The sequence below is a fragment of the Chiloscyllium plagiosum genome, chromosome 34, assembly GCF_004010195.1.
Source record: "Chiloscyllium plagiosum isolate BGI_BamShark_2017 chromosome 34, ASM401019v2, whole genome shotgun sequence".
NCBI classification, from domain to species: domain Eukaryota; kingdom Metazoa; phylum Chordata; class Chondrichthyes; order Orectolobiformes; family Hemiscylliidae; genus Chiloscyllium; species Chiloscyllium plagiosum.
Genome location: NC_057743.1, coordinates 37735945 through 37761700, shown reverse-complemented (window position 1 = coordinate 37761700; position 25756 = coordinate 37735945). Strand labels below are relative to the sequence as shown.

The following is a 25756-nucleotide window of genomic DNA, read 5'->3' as shown; positions in this document are numbered from 1 at the left end:
GGGGATATTTGCTGAGGTTTTCTTGGGATTTTCCTGCTGTATGTGTGATTCCGAGAATTAATCTCTGTCTCTGTCCCTGTCTGTCTGCCTCTGTGTGTGTCTCTCTCTGTCTCTGTCCCTCTCTCTCCCTCTTCCTCCCTCTCGGTGTCCTTCTCTCTCTGTCTCCGTCTCTGTGTCCCTCTCCCTCTCTGTCTCTCTCTCTCTCTCTCTCTCTCCCTCTGTCCCTATCCTTCTCTCTCCCCCTCTCTCTCCCTCTCCCTCTTTCTTTCTCTCACTCTCCCTCTCCCTCTCTCTCTCTCCCTCCCTCCCCCCCTCTCCCTCCCTCCCCTCTCTCTCTCTCTCTCTGTTTCTTTTTGAAAAAAAGTGGTCAATACATTGTACTCCATGATTTTTATTGAAATGCTTCGAAAATGATGAACAAAGCCAAGGAGCTTTAGTAGCTCATGAGGTTGATCTCAAATCCCAAGTAGGAATGTGACCTTCTCGATTCATAGAGAAGTACAGCCTGGAAACAGACCCTTCGTTCCAACTTATCCATGCCAACCAGATATCCTAATCTATTCTAGTCCCACCTGCAAAGTCCATCTGGAAACCGGGGTAAATCTCCTGGCTTGATGGCAATGGTGGAGTGAGTATACTGGGCCTTAAGTTTACAGATTGTGGTTGAATACAATTCTGTGGCAGCTGATGGCCCACTGTGCCACATGGGCAGCCAATCGTCTGCTAACCAACAGAAGTTTCTCTTGTCCATATTTGACCTGATGTCATTAGAGCTCCTTAGGTAGGGGGACTGCAGGATCATCAGAGCTGGGTTTGCCATTGTTGTTTCTCATGACTATGGGAATGCTGGGTGGTCTGTCCAGTTTCATTCATATCATTGGGCTTTGTAGGAGATTCGCACAACTGAATGGGTCATTTCAGAGAGCAATGTAGAGCCTATCATAGCTCTGATCATTCAATGTAGGACAGGCGAAGTAAGGATGGCAGATTTCCTTCCTGGAAGGGCATTCATGAACAGGTGAGTTTTTATGGTAATAGTTACATGGGCTGGCTTTTAATTACAGATGTGATTCAAATCCAGGTTTCTCAGAACATTTGCTTGGGCCCTTAGATTACGAGGCCAATGACAATAGCAGAGAGTCCCCATTCAAGTTTTGCATGAACATAAAAGAAGATGCTAAACTCCTGCTCATGTCCTCTCCTCCTTTGGGATGGGAGGGAAGTGAAAGGTTATTTCCTCACTAAAGTCAGAGGAGGGATATCTCTATAACCCCATAGAGTTAGTGAAGAAGAAAAGAATACTTTGGAGTTATATAAATGAAGAACACAGCACACACATTACTTTAGTATTCCTTTATGGTTATCAGATTCTCACATGCATTTGTTTCCAACAAACAACCATTTCAAAGGTATCGGGTGACCACCCAATACGGAAGTTGATTACAGAAGATCCAAACAGAACAACAAACTATTTCAATGACAGGGAATGATAAGGTATCTTTATCACAGTACACTAAGAGGGCTAGTTATTCGAAACCAATGGATGACAGGTAAATTGATTCCTAATTGAAAAAATGCAGCTGTAAAATGTAATCAAAATCATCACCTTTTAAATTGATAGGAATCACTTTTGTTTTTTTTTCACCTGTTTCTATGCCGGGCGCACTTTCTTGTAAACTTGTTTGCATACTTGGTTTTCACAGTAGAGTTCCTAAAGAGAAAGAAATGATATAGGTTTATGGACACCAACAGTGTCATTAATCCGCAGCTTTTCAGGTTGTGATTTTATCCTTTGATTAGAACAGGTACCATTGTGTCAGGTTCATCAGGTCTTTCTTCTCCCTTTACCTTGAATATAATTGCAGCTATTTTAAAATGTTGTAATTTAAGAATCCTATTTCCTTTCTCTATTAAGGACTAAGAGGTCTTATTATAATACAAGGACCAATCAATAGCGGTTTGAGTTAGAACACTTTACGTCAGTCTAATTGAGTCTTTGTTTTCAATATTTTATTTAAAAAAAATTAATTATCTATAGCTGAACAACAAAAAATTCTATCATAGCAACATAAATGTAAGCAGCAGGATAGTGTACCTTGAATTTTCAGTAACAGTAGCGTGTTTTTAATTCATTTGTGGGACGTAGGCCCTGCTGGCTGGGCCAGCATTTATTGCCTGTCTCTAGTTTCCCTTGGGAAGGTGGTGGTGACCTGCCCTCTTTGGACCCCTGCAGTCCATGTGCTGTAGATTGGATTTTAGATTAGATTCCCTACAGTGTGGAAACAGGCCCTTCGGCCCAACAAGTCCACACCGACCCTCCGAAGAGAAACCCACCCGCTATATTTACCGCTGACTAATACACCTAACATAACGGACAATTTAGCATGGCCAATTCACCTGGCCTGCATATCTTTGGTTTGGAAGATGCTGTCTGTGGTTAATTTCTGCAGTGCATCCTGTAGATGGTACACACTGCTGCTACTGACCATCAGTGGTGGAGGGAGTGGAGTTTTGTGATTGGGATGCCAATTATACACACTGCTTTCTCTTGGATGCTGTTAAACCTTTTGAGTGTTCTTGGAATTAAACTTGTCCAGCCTATTTACTCCTGACTTAGGCTTTGTAGATGGCGGACAGGCTTTAGGGAGTCAGGTAGTGAGTTACTCGCCACAGTATTCCTACCTTTGGTAACAACAGTAACAACAGTGCTGAAAGTCTGTAGTAATAATTGGTATTAGGAATCTAACTGGGCAAGATACGGCTTTTTGCAGAGCTCATCCAAACAACAATATATGTTTAAAATTATCATTTTGTTTAGAGGTCACAGTCCTATTTGTTTTGTGTACAACATTTTTCTCTTGACAGTTGAAACAGTTCAATTTGAACTTTGAGCAAAATAATAAACTTTTGTTTTAACAATTACTACATTTTACAGTTTTGGAATGAGTGAAATTTTAAACTAAATGAATTTATCTCAGACTGACACATCATCACAAACTTCAACTTGATATTTCAGAATATTGTGGGGAGTTGGGGGTAAACAGAGGAAATAAAAGAGACAAATAAGAACAAAAGAAAGTCCAGTCATGAAACAACAACAACTTCTATTTAGATAGTGCCTTTAACATGATAAAATGTCCTAAGGTGCTTCACAGGAGTTTTATGAAGTATACAATCACAAGACACAGAAAGGGTTAAGAGGATAAAAGATCTAAAGTTTTGTTGAGAGGTTGGATTCAAGGATTGTCTTAAAGGAGGGCAGAGAAATGGAGAGGGAATTCCATGACCAAGGATCTGAAGGTACAGTGACCAAAGGAAATGTACACATCCAGATTGAGAGCTCGATTGGCAGAATTTGAGGCATCAGGAGCCAAGCTGGTTCATACCCCACAACATGAACTGAGGAACGAATATCAACCACATTGCTCACTATTATTCAATTCTTCAGGAGCATGCCTACTTATAAAGTGATCTGTTGGCATCTCGAAATGTCATGAGGACATACCAAGTATAATTCATCGCCCTCTATCCAATGGGTCCATCCTCGATCTTTCTTCTCTCCTTTCTGCACACATACCAGTTTGTTGTTGTCCCATGTAACAAGAGACTGAAAAAGAAAGCAGCAACATAGAGTACAGCATCTTCAAGACCCGTTTCTATTGAAGTGTGTTGTATCCTAGAGATGTGGCAGTCAACTTGTGCACAGTATGCTCCCAAAAACAGCACTGTGATATTGACCAGTGAAATAACTGCACAGAGGCTGATATCCTGTCACCAAAGTAATCCCTTATTTACACATGCACAGTGCACAGTGTCTGACCAGCTAGCTCAGAGCCAGTCTCTAGAGTGAAGAGAATCTCTGAGACTCTTGTTTATATTTGTCAGCCAGGACTCTCTGATTAGCCCAGGTGAACAGACCCAATCAGGGATCTCATACTCAAAGTGATCCACCAAGTCAACCTCATTCCAATTACTACAATCAAGTAATCTAACTTTGTAATAAAAGCAAAATGCTGTGAAAGCAGAACATTTTCAACATGAGCGCATCTGGAAGAGGAATGACAGTGAATTAAACACTCAAATGAAAGCAAAATACTGCTGACACTTCTGGGCTCTGAAGGAAAGTCACCTGCATTCCAAACGTAACTGTTCCTCTCTGCACAGATGCTACCTGACCTATTAAGTTTCTCCAGCACATCTGATTTTGTGATGTTGACTGAGAGAGAGCCATCGGGGACAATAGCTCTCCCACTCTTCTTTGACAATAGCTCTCCCACTCTTCATCTGAAAAACAGTACCTTGAATAGTGCAGCACTCCCTTAGCCCAGACCATCAAACCTAAATATCTAGAGCGGGCTTGATCATACCAACGTCTATAGCAAAATTTCTGACTGAAACACAAGCTGAAACCTGGGGAGGTGGTGTGGCTAAATAAGACCATACAACCATAAAGACTTAGGAGCAAATGTTAGGCCATTTAGCCCATCGAGTCTGCTCACCATTCAGTCCTGGCTGATAGACTTTTCAATCCCATTTTCCTGCTTTCTCCCTGTAACCTTTGATCCCTTTGGTAATTAAGAACTTAACTATCTCTGTTTTAAATGTATTCAATGGCCTGGCCTCCAGGGCTTTCTGTGGCAATATGGCAAAGAGTTATGGAGTGAAGGACTGCTTTCATTGTTTGGCAAATCATTAAGGGGTATTTCTTCTGAGCTATCACTGGGAAAATAAAGATAGAAAATCATTTTTTTACACAAACCTATGAGATTGGAATGTTTTGTTTGGTCATTGATGTAGAGGTTGTTACAACATTTAACACAGAGTAAGAACCATTTGAAGAAAAGAATATGAAAAAGATAGCATTCTATCCCCATGTCATTGTACACCGGGTGGAGAATGGGTGGTCATTTTGAGTATGTGTAGTTTTGTGAAGTTTATATCGTTCCTTAATGATGGCAAATCGTGAACGCATTTTACATCATTTGCAATTTTTAATTCTGAAAGGGAGGTGCCGGTGTTGGACTGAGGTGGACAAAGTCAGAAGTCACCTGATGAAGGAACAGCGCTCCGAAAGCTTATGATTTCAAATAAACCTGTTGGACTACAACCTGGTGTCGTGTGACTTCTGAATTTTTAATTCAGTTGACTTCAGTGGAAATAAAACTGTGAGTTTAAAACAAAGAGCGAACTTGTTATTACCCCTTTTACTGGATCACACAAAGTTAAGGTCTAACCAGGAACATGCTCCCTTGGGAGAAGTGTTGAATATGTTAAATGTTGTAATAGTCTGTTTTTTATGAACATTCCTGAAGAAGGGCTTATGCCCGAAACGTCGATTCTCCTGTTCCCTGGATGCTGCCTGACCTGCTGCGCTTTTCCAGCAACACATTTTCAGCTCTGATCTCCAGCATCTGCAGACCTCACTTTCTCCTTTTATGAACACTGGTGATAAAACATTCCATTCTAATGGGTTTGTGTGAAATATATCTCCTAACCGCTTCCTTTATTCTTCTATGAACTCATGGAGCTCATTCAAGGAATAGATACTGCAGGCCCTTGATAACTATATACCTATCAGGCAGGGAGGTAGTTATCGAGAGAGGGAGGCATGGTTTATTAAAGAAGTTGAAGCTGTTGTCAAGAGGAAGAAGGCTTATGTGAGGATGAGGTGTGGAGGCTCAGGTAGGGGCTTGAGTGTTATAAGTTAGCCAGAAAAGATCTAAAGAGAGGGCTAAGAAGAGCCAGGAAGGGACATGAGTAGTCATTGGTGGATAGGATCAAGGAAAACCCTAAGGCCTTCTATAGTTACATCAGGAATAAATGAATGACTAGAATAAAATTAGGGCCAATCATGCATAGTAGTGGGAAGTTGTGTGTGGAATCCAAGGAAATAGGGGAAGCACTCAATGGCGGCACAGTAGTTAGCACTGCTGCCTCACAGTGCCAGAGACCTGGGTTCAATTCCCGCCTCAAGCAACTATCTGTGTGGAGTTTGCACATTCTCCCTGTGTCTGCGTGGGTTCCCTCCAGGTGCTCTAGTTTCCTCCCACAGTCCAAAGATGTGCAGGTTAGGTGAATTGGCCATGCTAAATTGCCCGTAGTGTTAGGTGAAAGGGAATGGGTCTGGGTGAGTTGCTCTTTGGAGGGTTGGTGTGGACTTGGGCTAAAGGGCCTGTTTCCACACTGTAAATAATCTAATCTAATAATTTTTGTCAGTATTCCCAGTGGAAAAGGAGTAAGTGAGGACTGCAGATGCTGGAGATCAGAGCTTAAAAATGTGTTGCTGGAAAAGCGCAGCAGGTCAGGCAGCATCAAAGAAACAGGAGAATCTACGTTTCGGGCATAAGCCCTTCCTCATTCCTGAAGAAGGGCTTATGCCTGAAACGTCGATTCTCCTGTTCCTTTGATGCTGCCTGACCTGCTGCGCTTTTCCAGCAACACATTTTTAAGTTCCCATTGGAAAAGAGCAATGTTAGTGAGCATACAGAGATACAGGCTACAGGATTAGATGGGATTGAGGTTGACAAAGAGGAGATTTTAACAATTTTGTAAAATCTGAAAATAGATAGGACCCCTGGGCCAGATGGGTTTTATCCTCAGAATCTCTGGGAAGCCAGGAAGGAGATTGCAGAGCCTTTGGCTTTGATCTTTATGTCATCATTGTTGACAGGAGTAATGCCAAAAGACTGGAGGATAGCAAATGTTGTTCCCTTGTTTAAGAAAGACCCTGGTAATTATAGGTCAGTGAGCCTTACTTTGGTTGTGAGTAAGGTGTCGGAAAAGGTTATAAGAGGTAGGATTTATAATCATCTGGAAAGGAATAATTTGATTAGAGATAGTCAATACGGTTTTGTGAAGGGTAGATTGTGCCTCACTAACCTTATTGAGTTCTTTGAAAAGGTGACAAAACAGGTGGATGAAGGTAAAGAGGTTGATGTAATGTATATGGACTTCAGTAAGGCATTTGATAAGGTTCCACACGGTAGGCTATTGCACAAAATACATAGTTTCGGGATTGAAGGTGATTTAGTGGTATGGATCAGAAATGGGCTAGCTGAAAGAAGACAGAGGGTGTTGGTTGATGGGACATGTTCATCCTGGAGCTCAGTTACCAGTGGTGTGCCGCAAGAATCTGTTTTGGAGCCACCGCTGTTTGACATTTTTATAAATGATCTGGATGTGGGCGTAGAAGGATGGATTAGTAAATTTGTGGATGAAAATAAGGTAGGCAGAGTTGTGGATAGTGCTGAAGGATGTTGTGGGTTACAGAGGGACATAGATAAGATGCAGTGCTGGGCTGAGAAGTGGCAAATGGAGTTTAATGCGGAAATGTGTGAGGTAGTTCACTTTGGAAGAAATAACAGGAATGCAGAGTCCTGGGCTAATGGTAAAATTCTTGGCAGTGTAGATGAACAGAGAGATCTCAGTGTCCAGGTGCGTAAATCCCTGAAAGTTGCCACCCAGGTTGATAGGGTTGTTAAGAAGGCATAGAGTGCGTTGGCGTTTATTGGTAGGGGGATTGAGTTTTGGAGCCATGAGGTCATACTTCAGCTGTACAAGACAGTGGTAAGGCCACACCTGGTGTATTGCATGCAGTTCTGGTCACTGCATTATAGGAAGGATGTGGAAGCTTTGGCAAGGGTTCAGTGGAGATTTACTAGGATGTTGCCTGGTATGGAAGGGAGGTCCTAGGAGGAAAGGCTGAGGGAACTGAGGCTGTTTTTGTTGGAGGGAAAAAATTGAGAGGTGACTTAATTGAGTCATATAGGATAATCAGTGGGTTAGATGGGGTGGACAGTGAGAGCCTTTTTCCTCGGATGGTGAAGGCTAACACCATCTTTAAATTGAGGGGTGATAGATGTAGGACAGATATCAGGGATAGTTTTTTTTAACTCGGAGAATAGTAGGGGCATGGAATGGCTTGCCTGCAACAGTAGTAGACTCACTGACTTTAAAGCCATTTAAATGGCAATTGGACATACATATGGATAATAATGGAACGGGCATCAGATTATTTTCACAGGTAGCGCAACTTCGAGGGCCGAAGGGCCTGTCCTGCACTGTAACATTCTATGCTCTATGTTGTAATGATAATCCAGTAAAAATATAATTTTATTTAATTAATTCACGGGATCAGAGCATTGCTGGCTAGGCCAACATTTATTTCCCATTCCAGAGGGCAGTTAAGAGTCACTATCCCCTTTTTAATGATATGCCAGATGACAGAAATAATCCTTTACATGATTTATGCTGGACATTATAGATGTAACTCAGACTCCCATTCTAAAATCAGTATACTCTGTTCTGTTCACATTCCCAAAATAATTGTGTTGGTTTAGACATTTCCTTTGTGAATTTATCATGTTGCAGTTCCACCTTCCTTCTTCTGGTGGCACTGTAGCTCTTCCACAGGGTGTGTTGAAAGCAGCTTATAATTAAAGGGTATTATAGAGTCATAGAGTTGTACAGCATGGAAACAGACCCTTCGGTCCAACCCGTCCATGCCGACCAAGTTCTTCAGGGCTCTCGTGGCAAAGTGGCAGTGTCCCTACCTCTGACCCAAGGGCACCTGGGTTCAAAACCCACCTACTCCAGGTAACATCTCTGAATGGATTGACTGAAAATGTATTAAAGGTAAAAACAATGACTGCAGATGCTGGAAACCAGATTCTGGATTAGTGATGCTGGAAGAGCACAGCAATTCAGGCAGCATCCAAGAAGCAGCGAAATTGATGTCTTAAAGGTTCTCATACTACAGTCATTGTGCCCATACCCTGCATTTGAAATTCCACTTGCTCCAGGGGTGTGTAATAACAGACAGTCTGGGTTCAAGTCCTGGACTGCCCCTGTCAACAAGTTGATGAAAGCAATCTTAAAATTGTTAGCCAAGCTTTCAATGAGTCAAGATTGTGGATTATTCTTCAGGTGAAACGTAGAGCACAAGTAAATTTCAAATTTTTATTTTTCTTTCTCTATGTATTATCATCCATCCAGTGAACATTGCTGATGCTGCTCATGTATTGCAGAGTGTAATTACAATAAAAAACTGAAAGAAGTGCGGATGCTGTAAATCAGAACCAGAAACAGAAATAGAAATTGCTGGAAAAGTCCAACAGGTCTGGCAGCATCTGTGAAGAGAAATCAGAATTAACGTTTCAAGTCAAGGGACCCCTTCCTCAGAATAGTGACCTGAAACATTAACTGTGACTTCTCTGCACAGATGCTATAGATCTGCTGAGTTTTTCCAGCAATTATATGTTTGCTTACATAGCTTCCTTTGTAAATGTACACAAAGGAAATTATGACAGTAAGAGGCTGTCAGAACGTTCATGCAGATGCAAGATCTTTATTTTTAGTGGGAAAAGGGAAGATTGCTACTGTTTTGAGCTAGCACCAGTATAATGGATCAAACTCTTATTGTGCTATAGTGTTTCTGCTGTGTGATAAGCTTGTATGTGATGACACAGCAAGGCTCATCTCTGAATTATCATGTGAGGTTTATGAACAGTGGAAAGGTAAAGTTAACTAGAATCCTCAGTGTACCTGTTACGAATCACTCAGACTGAATGGGCAGAATTTTCATCTCCAATAACACTGAGCTAATGCACTTCAGGAGAACCAAAAGGAGCCAGTCTCCCTGACTGCAGGTGACATCCAGCTCTTAGCAACCAAAACACCAGGTGACTTTCCCCAAAGCCAAGAACGTGACATTGGGAAATGGCTCTGTTCACAGTATCCAAATCAAAGCGAGCTCAGCCTTGTATATCACAATGTAATTATAATAACTGCACAGAGGCTGGTATCCTGTCACCAAGTCACCCTTTATTTACACCTACATTATACATGGGGTCTGACCAGCCAGCTCAAATCCAATCCCTGGAGTGAGGAGACTCTCTGAATCTCCTGTTTATACTGTCAGCCAGGGCACCCTGATTGGCCCATGTTAACAACCCCAATCAGGGATCTTATAGTCAATGAGATGCACCCGGCCCCAGTTCCAATCGCTACAGTAACTCTACATAAAGTTACTGGAATTAATCTGCAGTGCTTCAGACAGCTCAGTTGTCATTACAAGTACAACCACTGATCCCAGGGAGCACGACGGACCTTTTCCATATTTCCAATCTCTTGGACATAGACAGAAAGCAAAAACAAGCTTTAATGCCTGTTTATTTTCTCCAACTAATGGTCATTTCACTTCTGTTATAAATAAGAGCCATACTGCACTCAAAACATTAACTCTATTTATCTCCCTATGGATGCTGCCAGACCTGTTGAGTTTCTCCAGCACTTGCTGATTTGATCTGGTCATTTAGCTCCTATTGTCACAGGTCCACAATCTCCCCAGCAGGCATTTTAGGACATAAGACCAAGAGCCAGTAGTAGGCTATCCAGCCTTTCAAATTTGCTCCACTATTCTGTAAAATTGTGACTGATTATTTTGAATATTCTGTTGATTTCTTTCTTACCTGGCATTTACGATTGTCTAAACCTTTTGTATTTTCTTCAAATTCTTTCCCCACAGTAAACTGGACTTCATAGTTTCTGAATGTGCTTATGGTTTTGATAATGAAGGAATCTCCTTTCTGTTCAATAATCTTTTGAGGACTCAGCAGATTGGCAAATTTACGAGTTGCAAAGTCAATATCTACGAAAGAACAAAAACTGTTATTTTTTAAAAATTTCTTTCATGGGTTCTGATAGTAACTATCAGGGACAACATTCATTGCCCATTTGAACTTGGCCATTTCAGAGGCTGGTTAAGTGTCTACCACATTGCTGTAGGTCTGGAGTCACAGGTAAAGATGGCAGATTTCCTTCCCTAAAGGACATTAGTGAACGAGAGTATCTTTTACAACAATTGACAATAGTTTCATGGACCCCATTACTGGAACTTTCATGTTGTAAATGTTAATTTAACGATTGAATTTAAACTCCACCAACTGCGATGGTGGGATTTAAGCTCATTCCCTCCCTAGCCGACCCAGAACATTAGCGTGGTCCTTTAGATTACACACTCAATGACCAAGGCCTCCCATACATTGTGTATGGAATTGGCTTCCTTTTAAACTGAGGAAGCAAACTGAGTTCTGAATCCCCACCATCCAGAGATTTTCAAAAACTATACCCGTACAAAGGGCAGGAGAGAGCAGGTATGTGAAAAGGCTGTGATGCCTACTGCAGCCTAATAGCTGGAGGATACTGACTCAATCTTACAGAAGTAAACGGAAAATTACCACAGGAAAAGCCACACCGAGAACAAGTTAACACAGCAAGGTCAGAAAACTGAACATACAAATACAAATGCCTCTTGGCATTTGAAGACTAATGGATAACACAAGTACATCACAGCAACAAAAGGTTAATAGCTTTACAACGAAACATTTTATCAAGAGTCCTTTCATTCATAGAATGATATGGTATAGAGAAGATATGATGCCTCTACCATTTTTGTAGGACTATCAAATTAACCTCTTTCTCCTCCTCCAGTCATTTCTTTCTCTTTTCATTGATTTCTCCAATTTTCTTTACTATTGAATGTGCTTCTCTTTGCTCTTCCAAGCATCAAATCGTAGATTATGATAACCTGCTGTGTAAAGTATCATTCCATTGTGTTATCTATGGTAACTCTTTTACCTCCTCTTTCAGTCTTTAATCTACAGGATATGGGATCACCACAATTGATCAATATCATTGAGCACCATTTTATTGGTGAAAATGTGTTGCTGGAAAAGCGCAGCAGGTCAGGCAGCATCCAGGGAACAGGAGAATCGACGTTTCGGGCATAAGCCCTTCTTCAGACCTCACTTTCTCCACCATTTTATTGGGTTGGCCTGATAGTCATCCTGCCACCACACTCTCGTTATCTCGACTGGGGACCACTGCAGGCTTGCTCACACTCCCATCAACATCCCAGAGTGGGACTGAAACCTGCAGCCTTCCAGATAAGAAGCAGTAGAGTGATTAACTGGGCCACTCTAGGTTATTGTTGCTGATTGTTTCTTTTTTATCTTAGACAGATGAGGAGAAACGTTTTCTCATGGAGTCATAAGTTTTTGAAACTCTTCCTCAAAAGCAGAGACCAGACCATGTATATTTGTAAGGAGGAAATGGAAATACTCTTGATAAACAAGGGTGTGAAAGATTATCAACTGTGAAATAACTCCACAGAGACCAATATCCACTCACCCTCCATTTATACGTGGTGAGCCCTTGACTCTAATCCAGTTCCCACAGAACCAACTCTCAGAGTGACCAGGATGTCTGACACTCCTGTTTATTTTTTTTCTTATTTTTTACCCCCACACTACTGCCCAACTGCGGTTGCTGCTGGTACTTTTATGAGTTACCTTTGAACTGTATTACCTGGCTACCAGTCCTTCTACCACTTGAAACTCTTTCCCCTTGCATTCTCTACAAAAGCTATACACAATTTTGAATGTCTCTATGAAATTTAATTTTTTCTTTTAAGAAGAATAATCTCAACTTTTTAGGACTCCCCAAATAATTGATGTGACTCACTCCATGTACCACCAACCAGGGCACTGTTGTATCTAGAACTCTTAGTGTTGGGGAAGCCTAGTGCAACACTCAAGGCTGAAGCATCTTAAAGCCAGACATGTCAAATGAATAACCTAGCTTGGTCACTCTCTGACATCCCCAGCATCAGAGATGCCAGACTTTAGCAAGCTTGATTCATGCCACGTGATATCAGAGAATAGCTGAAGATATTGGATGCTGTGAAGGCTACGAGCCCTGACAATACTTAGGCAACAGTACTGAAGACTTGTGCTCCAGAACTAGCTGTATCCCTCACCAAATTGTTATAGTCCAGCTACAATATTAGCCTCTGCTGACAATGTGGAAAATTATCCAGGTATGTTCTGTACACAAAAAACAGGAGATATCTGGCCAATTACCATCCCATTGGTCAACTCTTGATCATCTGCAAAAGATGTCACTGACAAGGCTGTTAAGCAGCATCTTTTCACCAATAATCTGCTTGTGGGATCACAGATTGGATCCTGTCTGCTCCTGACCACATTACAGCTTTGGTCTAAACATTGACATAAGAGCCGAACTCAAGCAAAGAAGTGAGAGCAATTGCCTCTGACATAAAAACATCATTTCACCTAATAAGGCAATAAGTAGCCCTTGCAAAACCAGATTCATTAGGAATCTGAAATAATCACACAGAGGGTGGTATCCTATCATCAAGTGACCCTTTACTTACATGTGCACAGTACAGGGGCTGTGGCCAGCCAACTCAGAGTCAGTCCCTAAAGTCAGGAGCCCCTCTGAATCCCCTGTCAGCCAGGGGTCCCTGATTGGCCCGGACTAACAATCCCAATCAAGGTGCTCTTGGACAATAATATCCACCTGATTCCAATTAATACAGAATCACAGTAAACCCCTCCCCTTTCCGCGGTTACGTTAGGTGTCCTTGGAGAAGGAGCACGCGGTGTCCACCAATACCCTGGAGTTGTTCAGGGAGAGGTGGGCGCCGCAGGGAGTGGAGTGCTTTATTTCTCCCTCCAACTCTATTTTGATTTAGTCCCTACCCTCCCCTTCACTGTTTTGATCACACAGCACTGCCCTTTGATGTGAAGGGCAGTGTATGTCACTGGCCACTCGGGTGTTTTCCTATCTTCCTGGTGGTGGAATTTGAATAAAGATTCGTGCACTTTGTGTCTTTCACTGTGTCTCACACCTGCACACACACACCATGGGTGCTGGGGCAAAAATAAGCACTACCGCACTTAGGTGGTAGTGTGGGGGTTAATAAAATTTTTTAAAAAAATAAATAAATAAACAAACAGGAGATTTGGGTGCTGGGAAAAATATAAGCACTACCGCAGTTAGGCGGTAGTGTGGGGGTTTAATGAAAGAAAGAAAAAAAATAATAAATAGGACTGTTGATCTCATAAAAAAGATAAACAGCAATGTTAAGGGCACAGCTTGTCACTGCCCACTCAGGTAAAAAAAATAAACCCCTCCCCTGGTTGGAGTGGGACCTGGTACAAAGAAAGATGGTTGTTGTTGCCTTAGCTGCAGGACATCTCTGCAGGAGGTCCTCAGGGTAGTGCCTGAGGCCTGACCATCTTCAGCTGCTTCTTCAATGACCTTCCCTCCAAATTAAGGTCAGAAGTGGGGATGTTCACCAATGATTGCACAATGTTCAGCACCATTCACAACTCCTCAGATACTGAAGCAATCCATGTCCAAATGCAGCAAGTCCTGGACAATATCCAGGTTTGGGCTGATAAGTGGCATGTAGCATTCATGCCATTTTACCATGAGCAACTCACCTCCTGACTCCCAAAGGCCTGTCCACCATCGACAAGGTACAAATCAGGAATGTGATGGGATAGTCCCCGTTTGCCTGGATGGGTTTAGCTCCAACAACACTCAAAGAGCTTGACATCATCCAGGAAAAAGTTTCCAGCATCTAATCATCAAATGCCTTCAAAATACCTAGTATCCCCACTACCATTGCTCAGTGGTAGCAGTGTGTACCATTTACAAGGGGCACTATTGCAAATCACCAAGGCATTGTAGACAGCACCATCCAAATTCATGACCTCTACTATTTAGAAAGACAAGAGCCGCAGACACATAAGAAATTCTCTTAATCACTCATCATCCTGACTGGGAAAAATAATCATTCTTTCAGTGTGGTTGGGTCAAATTCCAGTGAAATCCCTCCCTAACAGCATTGGAGATGTGCCTGCACACTGAGAACGGCAGTGGTTCAAAAAGGGAGATCACCATCACCTTCTCCAGTGTAACTGGGGATGAACAATAAGTGCTGACCCAGTCAATGACCCATCAATTAACTTACAAATTAGATATCCACGTAATCCACATACCGCTGGGGCAGAGCGAATTGAAACACTTTCAAAATTATCATCGTCCATTTGCTTGAGCTCAAGACCAAAATTTAAAAATTAGTTGCTCTTTAAAATTCTTACTCCAAGTTCTCTTTAGCAGATTAGTTGAAACATCCCAATTTCATTATTAGTTACCATGCTCCTGTTTGTAAGAGAAAGAAGTAGCAGAAAGCATTTACAAACCACCAAACCCTCATTTCTAGACAAAAGGAAAGACACTTATCTCTCCTGTTGAAAAGAAACATTACCCAACTCCGTGCAAAGTTGCGTCAGAATTCTACATTGAAATGTTTTCACACTCACCCAGGGCTTGCATGTAAGACTCAAAGTTGTCATTGCTGATAATGTTCCAGGTGCCATTGAAATCGGTCGACATTGTAAAAAAATCAAAAGGTACAATCAGCACAAATTGAAATGGAGAGGTAACGCCAGTGGGAGGCCAGTAGCTGTGAACCTGCAAACACTGTTGAGCAAATTCAACAAACTAACTGGAAAAGAACAGAAGGTGACCTATGGACAGAAACTGCCAACTAGACGGCAAATAAAGGTCAGTATGGGCAGGCGTTCAAACATGTAATTTCCCTCAGCGAATATAAAAGGACAGTGAACAAAAAATCATTAAAACTAGGTTCTGTTTTAAAATTAAATACATAGATATGAGAAGCATATGAGATGATGGCCTAGTGGTATTATCACTAGATGACTATGAATCCAGAGACGCAGGTAATGTTCCAGGAGCCTGGATTTAAATCGTGCCATGGTGGAATTTGAATTCAGTATGGATTCAATACATTTGAATGAAATTGAATTCAATAAAGATCTGGAATTAAAGATCTAATAACTACCATGAATTGACTGTTGGGAAAACCCATTTGTTCACAAATGTCCTTTAGAGAAGGAAGCTACCCTTCTTACCTGGCCTGGTCTAGAGGCGACTCCAGACCCACAGCAATGTGATTGACTATCAACTGCCCCTCTGGACAATTAGAGATGGGTAATACATGCTGGCCTAACTGTGATGACCACATCCCATGAATGAATTTAAAAAAGGCAATGTTTTATTCCCTTCACTTTTTATCAATCTTATTTTCCTTATTTGAAGGCATAGGAACCCAGCTATAGGGAGAGGCTGAACACGCTGGGGCTGTTTCCCTGGAACATTGGAGGCTGAGGGGGGACCTTGTAGAAGTGTATAAAACCATGAGGGACACAGACAGGGTGAATAGCCAAGGTCTTTTCCCTGGGGTGGGGGAGTCCAAAACTCGAGCACATAGGTTTAAGGTGAGAGGGTAAAGATTTAAAAGTGACAACTTTTTCACACAGAGGATGATGCGTGTATGGAATGAGCTGCCAGAGGAAGTGGTGGAGGCTGGTACAATTAAAACATTTAAAAGGCATCTGGATGGATATATGAATAGGAAGAGTTTAGAGGGCCAAATGCTGGCAAATGGGACTAGATTAATTTCGGAATCAAGGACTACATGGCATCAGTTTAAGGTTAGAGGGGAACAAATAAAAGGGAACCTGAGGGGCAACCTTTTTATACAGAGGGTGGTATGCACAAGGAATGAGCTGCCAGTGGAAGTGGTTGAGGTGGGTACATTCTCAACATTTAAAAGACATTTGGACAGATACATGGATGGGAAAGGATTAGAAGGATATGAGTCAAGATGAGAGTGGTGCTGGAACAGCACAGCAAGTCAGGCAGCATCTGAGGAGCAGGAAAATTGATGTTTCAGGCAGGAGCAGTGCTGGGAAATGGGGCTAGCATGGATGGATATTTTGGTCGGCCTGGACCAGTTTGGGCCAAAGGATAAGTCCCCTGGGCCTGATGGCATTTATCCTAGGATTCTCTGGGAAGCAAGGGAGGAGATTGCAGAGCCATTGGCCTTGATTTTTATGTTCTCTTTGTCTACAGGAGTAGTGCCAGAAGACTGGAGGATAGCAAATGTGGTTCCCTTGTTCAAAAAGGGGAGTAGGGATAACCTAGTGGGCTAATGGTCGGATACTTGGTAGTGTGGATGAGCAGAGGGATCTTGGTGTCCATGTACACAGATCTCTGAAAGTTGCCACCCAGGTAAATAGTGCGGTGAGGAAGGCATATGGCGTATTGGCTTTTGTTGGTAGAGGAATTGAGTTCCGGAGTCCTGAGGTCATGATGCAGTTGTATAAGACTCTGGTGCGGCCGCATCTGGAATATTGTGTGCAGTTTTGGTCGCCATACTATAGGAAGGATGTGGAGGCACTGGAACGGGTGCAGAGGAGGTTTACCAGGATGTTGCCTGGTATGGAAGGAAGATCGTATGAGGAAAGACTGAGACACTTGGGGCTGTTTTCATTAGAGAAAAGAAGGTTTAGGGGTGACTTGATTGAGGTGTACAAGATGATTAGGGGGTTGGATAGGGTTGACAGTGTGAACCTTTTCCCACGTATGGGGTCGGGTATTACTAGGGGGCATAGCTTTAAATTAAGGGGTGGTAGGTATAGGACAGATGTTAGGGGTAGATTTGGCATATGGCGTACTGGCTTTTATTGGTAGAGGAATTGAGTTCGGGAGTCCTGAGGTCATGATGCAGTTGTATAAGACTCTGGTGCGGCCGCATCTGGAATATTGTGTGCAGTTTTGGTCGCCATACTATAGGAAGGATGTGGAGGCACTGGAACGGGTGCAGAGGAGGTTTACCAGGATGTTGCCTGGTATGGAAGGAAGATCGTATGAGGAAAGACTGAGACACTTGGGGCTGTTTTCATTAGAGAAAAGAAGGTTTGGGGTGACTTGATTGAGGTGTACAAGATGATTAGGGGGTTAGATAGGGTTGACAGTGTGAACCTTTTCCCGCGTATGGAGTCGGGTATTACAAGGGGGCATAGCTTTAAATTAAGTGGGGGGTAGATATAGGACTGAAGTTAGGGGTAGGTTCTTCACTCAGCGAGTCGTAAGTTCATGGAATGCCCTGCCAGTAGCAGTGGTGGACTCTCCCTCTTTATGGGCATTTAAGCGGGCATTGGATAGGTATATGGAGGATAGTGGGTTAGTATAGGTTAGGTGGGCTTGGATTGGCGCAACATCGAGGGCCAAAGGGCCTGTACTGCGCTGTATTCTTCTATGTTCTATGTTCTATGACCTGTCTCTGTGCTGTAGGACTCTGTGACTTAATGATTTCTGGTTGGCATGGACAAGTTGGACCAAAGGTCTGTTTCCATGCTGCACAACTCTGTGGCTATGACTCTAAATATCAGACAGTACTGTTTGTGGATTCTTTCACAGTGAATGAGGTCAGGTATTCTGCATTCTGATTACAAAAAGGAAAGCATTACCTGTTGCATTCAACTTTTGCTCTTAACTTTTGTTAACACCCTTTCTGTTTGTGTCACTTATTAGGAGTATGGCATGTTTAACCATGGGAAGTGGCTGATGCAGAGATGACTATCCTTTCAGAGAAATATTTGAAGCAGGTTGATGGAATATGTTCAATGGGAACATTTTGGGGTTGCTCTAACAAAGAATTGGCTGAAACATGGTATTGTGATTTTCTTCCTTCTGTGTTTGAAAAAAGCACAGTTAAAAACAATGCAGGAACAATACACACCTATCATTGTACTCTTTAACTTTTCATTAGTTCTTTGCTAACCAGAGGATGATGATGAAATGGAACTGTTGACTCCCCATCCCACACATTGGTTTGTTGAAATAGTTAGTGAGACAGATGTGTGTAGTTATAGAGGACAGAATCAGACCCTTCAGTCGAATCAGTCCATGCCGACCATAATCCCAAACCAAACACCTATTTGTGCTTGGCCCATATCTCCCCAAATATTTCTAATTCATGTACTTATCAAAATGTCTTTTCAACATTGTAACTGTACCTGTGTCCATCACTTCCTCTGGAAGTTCATTCCACACATGAACTACACTCTGAGGAAAAGAAAATTGCCCCCATGCCTTTTTAAAATCTTTCTCCTCTCATCTTAAAAATATGCCCCTTAGTCTTGAAATCCCCACCCTAGGAAAAAGACACTCACTTTAACTGTACCCCTCATGATTTTATAAACTGTTATAAGGTTACTCCTCAACTTCCTCCCTCCGGTGAAAAAAGTCCCAGCCTCTCCCCATACTGCAAACCCTCTATTGCTGACAACATCCCGGTAAATCTCTTTAGAACCCTCTCTGGCTTAATAATACCCTTCATGTACAACAGTGCATGTTGACACTAGGAGGTGGGGATTAGGAACCAGCAGAAACTCGAAGGCTGGACTGTTCTTTTATTTTTGCTGACTGCATATTGACTAGGTTGCGATCAATTATCTGTGCTTGGGACTGCTAGCTTTCTCAATCTGCTGTCTCAGCTGAGAAGCTGAAAAGTTGGATTTGGAACTTCAGATGATTTTGAGAAACGCTGTTATCAGTTTCAGCATAGGTTTAACAGAAACTGCTGGGAAAACGCAACAGGTTTTGCAGCAACTGTGGAGAGAAATCAGAGTTAATGTTTCGGTCCAGTGACCCTTCTTCAGAACTTTCTGTTTTTGTTTTTGTTTCTGATTTCCAGCACCCATAGTTCTTTCATCTTTGTTTAACAGAACCATGTTGAGCTCACTCACATTCCCGCTGGTCCAGCTATGTTTCACAGGAAGTGCTGAGTCGTGGAGACCAGGAAAGCCCAGTATCAGTCCCTGTGACAATGCCAAGGTAGCAGATTTTAGCTGGGTCTCCAATGGGTGAAATATTATGGGCAGTGACATTTTCACCCACACATGGAGCTTGTGAACTACCTACCCTGGTACAAAGAATGGGAAAACTGGACCAGTTAGTGGACTGGACTGCACAAAACACTATATAGGATAAACAGGAAGACAGCTAACGATCCGCATCCATGAACACCAACTAGCCACGAAACGACATGACCAGCTATCCCTAGTAGCCACACACGCAGACGACAAGCAACATGAATTTGACTGGGACAACAATACCATTATAGGGCAAGCCAAACAAAGAACAGCCAGGGAATTCCTAGAAGCATGGCACTCATCCACAAACTCCATCAACAAACACATCGACCTAGGCCCAATATACCGGCCACTACAGCGGACGGCTGAAACTGACAACCGGAAGGGGCAGGGACAGGCCACTATAAATGCCAGAGGAAACACCACAGAAGCGCTTCACAGGAGGCTCCCAAGCACTGAGGATGTCACCTAGACAGGGGACGAAACGTTTGCAACAAAAACTTCCAGCTCGGCGAACAGAACCACAGCAAACTGGACCAATTTTGGGGCGGCACAGTGGCTCAGTGGTTAGCACTGCTGCCTCACAGAGCCAGAGGCCCGGGTTCAATTCCAGCCTCAGGCAACTGTCTGTGTGGAGTTTGCACATTCTCCACGTGTCTGCCTGGGTTTCCTCCTGGTGCTCCGGTTTCCTCCCACAGTCCAAAGATGTGCAGGCCAGGTGAATTGGCTAAATTGCCCATAGTGTTAGGTACATTAGTCAGAGGGAAATTGGTCTGGGTGGGTTACTCTTCGGAGGGTCGGTGTGGGCTTGTTGGGCCGAAGGGCCTGTTTCCACACTGTAGGGAATCTAATCTAATTTGTTGCACAAATATCTAAATTGGGAAAGAAGGGACAATACCTTTTCATCAAGTAAACTTTGAGTCCTGTCTGTCCACCATACATTATCTTTTGAAGACCTGATTACAACTGCAAGGTTATACACACATAAACCTTTGACCCTATGCCTATTATGCTGCTTCTTCAATTCCCTTGCTACAATTCTGCACCTCACCACCAACAAATTATCTATTGGCATGGAGACAATAAACCAGATGGGAGACTGTTCTGCCTTCAACCCAAAACCAGAAACTGTCCAACCTCCAACATGGAGCTTCCATTTATAGATTGTGCTCACCCAGAAACTAAGCTCCAGATCACTGCCTACTCGCTCTTTGAAGCCTCTGATAAAATGCACCTTTCATGAAACACAGTGTCTCCCAAGATGACACTGCCCCACTGCCCCATTGATTAAAAAAAGTCATAGAATCATAGAATCCCTACAGTGTGGAAGCAGGTCATTTGACCCATCGAGTCCACACCACCCCTCTGAGAGCATCCCACCCAGACCCTACCCCCTACCCTATCTCTGTAACCCTATATTTTGCATGATGGAAATGTGTTGCTGGAAAAACGCAGCAGGTCAGGCAGCATCTAGGGAACAGGAGAATCGACGTTTCGGGCATTAGCCCTTCTTCATTAGCCCGAAACGTCGATTCTCCTGTTCCCTAGATGCTGCCTGACCTGCTGCGTTTTTCCAGCAACACATTTCCATCTCTGATCTCCAGCATCTGCAGACCTCACTTTCTCCTATATTTTCCATGGCTAACCCACCTAGCCTGTACATCCCTGGACACTATGAGTAATTTAGCATGGCCAATCCACCCAAACCTGCTCATCTTTGCACTTTGAAAGTGTTGCTGATTTCCTGGAACATTTCAGCAGATAGGGTTTTCCTGCCATTGTAAATCATACCAGCTACAAACAATAAACCATTCACAACCTCAGCCACTACTCTCCAAAATCAGGTTTCCCATTTTCGCCCTCTCTTCCTAACAAACTACAAAACATAAAAACAAGTACTTTATCTCCCTCTGAGTACCACTCACTTACTCTCCCGACCTAGTTCCTGTGCTCTTCAATTCCTGTTGAAGGGCTTATGCCTGAAACACTGACTCTTCTGCTCCTCAGATGCTGCCTAACCTGCTGTGCTTTTCCAGCACCACACTCTTGACTCTGGTTCCTGAGCTGCCAAGCCTCCATCATTTTTGGAAACCTGAGGTCACCTCTGGAGCCCTGTCTCTGGATTCAGCTCTCCGCTAAGGTGGGACCATTTCCCATATCTTGGTAGCCTCGACAATCAGTATTCCAAATGCACATTGTTGCCATTTAAGTTACTTGTAGATCGGACAAGGTTCATGGGGGAGTTCATAAAATCAATCCCGACATGGAATGCTGCAGTTGGGGTCTTCTGCATCAGTGGTAACATGGCGTGATGCTTACAGAGTTTCATTGTCCCACTTTCCTGCTAACACCTCCGGTGAATTTTACAGCATTAGTCTCGATGGGATAATATTTTCATTGATTAGAGTGGTGCTGGCAAAGCACAGCAGGTCAGGCAGCATCCGAGGAGCAGGAGAATCGACGTTTCGGGCAAAAGCCCTTCATCAGTCTTCATTCTTGATGAAGGGCTTTTGCCCGAAACGTTGATTCTCCTGCTCCTTGGATGCTGCCTGACCTGCTGTGCTTTGCCAGCACCACTCTAATCTTGACTCTAATCTCCAGCATCTGCAATACACATATTTTCATTGACCTTACCAACTCACTTGGTCTTTTTTATTCATTATGGGGATGTGGGTGTCACTGGCTGGACCAGTCTTTATTGCCCATCCCTGAGTTCCCTTGAGAAGACTTGGTGAGCTGCCTTCTTGTACCGCTGTATATTGATATGTCACTGGGATTTATGGGGCTGCCTTTATTCATCAATCAGTAACTTGCAACCATCCACGTGCCAGGACATTTCAGATCCAGGAGGCTTGTTCCATCAATGTGATTCTCAGTGAAACGGAGACAGTGAGGAAATTGCAAAAACTTTAAACACTAAACCGACATGTTTTTCCCTGTAAGGTAATTAATTGTATTTTTACTGCCAAGCAAATATAATAAATAGTAAAATAATAATAAAACTGTAATACAATGCCACAACAGTAGTTAAGCGGAACTGTTCATTTTAATTACCTTCTGCATGAAAGAAAGTAGTGAATAATAAAATTGCCACAGTGCCACGTTCTCATTAGGGAGAGATGACTGGTGGTGGTTGAACCTGAGGATTACCATGCCTCAGGCAAGGGAAGGGGTTGAGAACTAAACCCATACTGTTAGCATCATTTTGCATTGCAAAGCAGCTGCCCAGCCAACTGAGCTAACCAACCCCAACCTTTGGTGATTATTTTACTCAACTAACGTAGAGACTCAATGGAACAGAATGGGACCTTCCTGCCCACTGAGTCCATGCTAGCTCTCTGTAGAGAAATGCAGGCAGTTCTAATCCCCTGTTCCATCTCCATAGCCCACAAGTATGTCTAAACAAACTGTGCGATTTCAGTCAATGTTGAGAAATACTTTCCCAGAAATGACTGGGACAAAGCCAATTTCATTGGAGGTTCATTCACTTCCTAAACCACTGGTCAACTCTAATCTTAACCAAACCAACAAATCAACTGTACTTCACTTGAATGGCTTGGTGTCCTCTCCTGACAGATCCCCAGCTAAGACGAAATGGCTAATTGTAACTATTCCATCCAAATTAAGCTAAATTTTTTTGTCAATTACATTATAGAGTCATAGAGAGATACAGCACTGAAACGTGGCCCATATCCCTCCAAACCCTTCCTATTCATATACCCATCCAGATGCTTTTTAAATGCTGCAATTGTACCTGCCTCCACCACACCCTCTGGCAGCTCCCTCCATATATGTACCACCGTCTGCATGAAAACATTGCCCCTTAAGTCCCCTTTCATATCTTTCCCCTCTCACCCCAAACCTATGCCCTCTTGTTCTGAACTGCACCCTCCAGGGAAAAGACTTTGTCTATTTATTCTATCCATGCCCCTCATGACTTTATAAACCTCTTTAAGGTCACCCCTCAGCCTCCAATGCTCCAGGTAAAACAGTCCCAGCCTATTCAACCTCTCCCTATAGCTCAAATCCTCCCACTCTGGCAACATCCTTGTAAATCTTTTCTGAACCTTTTCAAGTTTTACAACATCCTTCTGATAGGAAGGAGACCAGAATTTCATGAAATATTCCAAAAGTGGCCTAACCAATGTCCTGTACAGCTGCAACATGACCTCCCAACTTCTGTACTCAATATTCTGACCAATAAAGGAAAGCATACCAAATGTCGTCTTCACTGTCCTATTTACCTGCGATTCTACTTTCAAGGAGCTATGAACCTGCACTCCAAGTTCTCTCTGTTCAGCAACACTCCCTAGAACCTTACCATTAAATGTATAAGTCCTGCTGAGATTTGCTTTCCCAAAATGCAGTACTTCACATTTATCTAAATTAAACTCCATCTGCCACTTCTTAGCCCACTGGCCCATCTGGTCCAGATCCTGTTGTAATCTGAGGTAACCTTCTTCGCTGTCCACTACACCTCCAATTTTGGTGTCATCTGCAAACTTACTAACTGTACCTCTTACGCTCACATCCAAATTGTTTATATAAATGATGAAAAGTAGTGGACCCAGCATTGATCCTTGTAGCACTCCACTGGTCACAGGCCTCCAGTCTGAAAAACAACTCTCTACCACCACCTTCGTCTTCTACCTTTGAGCCAATCCTGTATCCAAATGGCTAGTTCTCCCTGTATTCTATGAGATCTAACCTTGCTAATCAGTCTCCCATGGGGAACCTTGTCGAGTCATAGAGATGTACAGCACAAAAACAGATCCTTCTGTCCATTTGCAAGCATTTGGCCCATATCCCTCTAAATCCTTCCTATTCATGTACCCATCCAGATGCCTTTTAAATGTTGTAATTGTACCCACCCCCACCACGTCCTCTGGCACCTCATTCCATATACGCACCACCCTCTGTGAAACCATTGCCTCTTAAGTTTCTTTTAAATCTTTCCCCTCTCACCCAAAACCTATGCCCTCTAGTTTTGGACTCCCCTACCTTGGGGAAAATACCTTGACTATTCACCCTATCCATGCCTCTTATGGTTTTATAAACTTCTATAATTTCTTTTTTGAAACATTATGTTTTTGCTATGGAATTAAATGAGACATCCAAATGGACAAAGGAATTCTTTTTTCAGGGGAATTTTGTACAAATGAGTTCAGTGGAGAAGTATGTGAGGCGAAGACATTAGTCCGTCAACTTCCAGCCGTAACTCCCAGGCTTACAATTGTTGGTTTTCACTCATGTTGAAATATGTCAGACATCCAGAGTAAATAAATTCTGCAACCTTTATGTCCAGATTTAGAAAGCGTTCACCGAGTTGAAGTGAATCTTTAACAGGACTGCAAATTGGGCAATGAGTGAATTAGTGATCTAAAAGAAAAGGTAAATCAGGAAGGATATAACTGGGCACTGATTATTTATTTGGGGCTGCACTTAAGGTTTCATTCCTGATATTCCTATTTTAGTCTTCCACCCAGTTGAGATTCCCAATTCTGGAGAAATACCTAACATTTGGCTTCAGGAATCCTCAGTAATTGGAACTGATGGATTGGCTAAATATACACTTGGATCTACACATTCCTGCTGATCTTGCATTATTTTGCAAAAGGCACGCAATGACAGAGCTGCTGATTAATGACAAGTCAAAACAATGAGTCATGAATGGCAGGGATTAATGTCCATAGACTGGCCAACACTCTGATTCAGTTCTACTGTGTGACAGGTTTAACTTGTTTACCACTTCCTCCAAACAACTTCTCTTTCCAATCCTCCCACTTCCTCCAAACCAAAGGAGTAGCCATGGGCACCCGCATGGGCCCCAGCTATGCCTGCCTCTTCATCGGATATGTGGAACAGTCCATCTTCTGCAGCTACACTGGCACCACCCCCCACCTTTTCCTCCACTACATCGATGACTGTATTGGCGCTACCTCGTGCTCCCACGAGGAGGTTGAACAGTTCATCCACTTTACTAACACCTTCCACCCCGACCTCAAATTCACCTGGACAGTCTCAGATTCCTCCCTCCCCTTCCTCGACCTTTCTATTTCTATCTCAGGCGACCGAATCAACACGGACATCTACTACAAACCAACCGACTCCCACAGCTACCTGGACTACACCACCTCCCA

General features: G+C 42.9%; 1 protein-coding gene across 1 annotated transcript in view; it reads right to left on the bottom strand.

The window, feature by feature from the left end:
* Positions 1-1470: 1470 nt before the first annotated feature.
* LOC122540118 (nicotinamide/nicotinic acid mononucleotide adenylyltransferase 1-like) overlaps positions 1471-25756 on the bottom strand; it is a 47783-nt gene continuing 23497 nt past the window's right edge. The window contains exons 6-9 of the mRNA XM_043675426.1: positions 15195-15375; positions 10470-10648; positions 3506-3607; positions 1471-1711 (exon numbers count right to left, since the gene is read on the bottom strand). Coding sequence (XP_043531361.1) covers positions 1652-1711; positions 3506-3607; positions 10470-10648; positions 15195-15375 — 522 coding nt within the window. The 3' untranslated portion in view covers positions 1471-1651. The remainder of the gene's footprint in view (positions 1712-3505; positions 3608-10469; positions 10649-15194; positions 15376-25756) is intronic.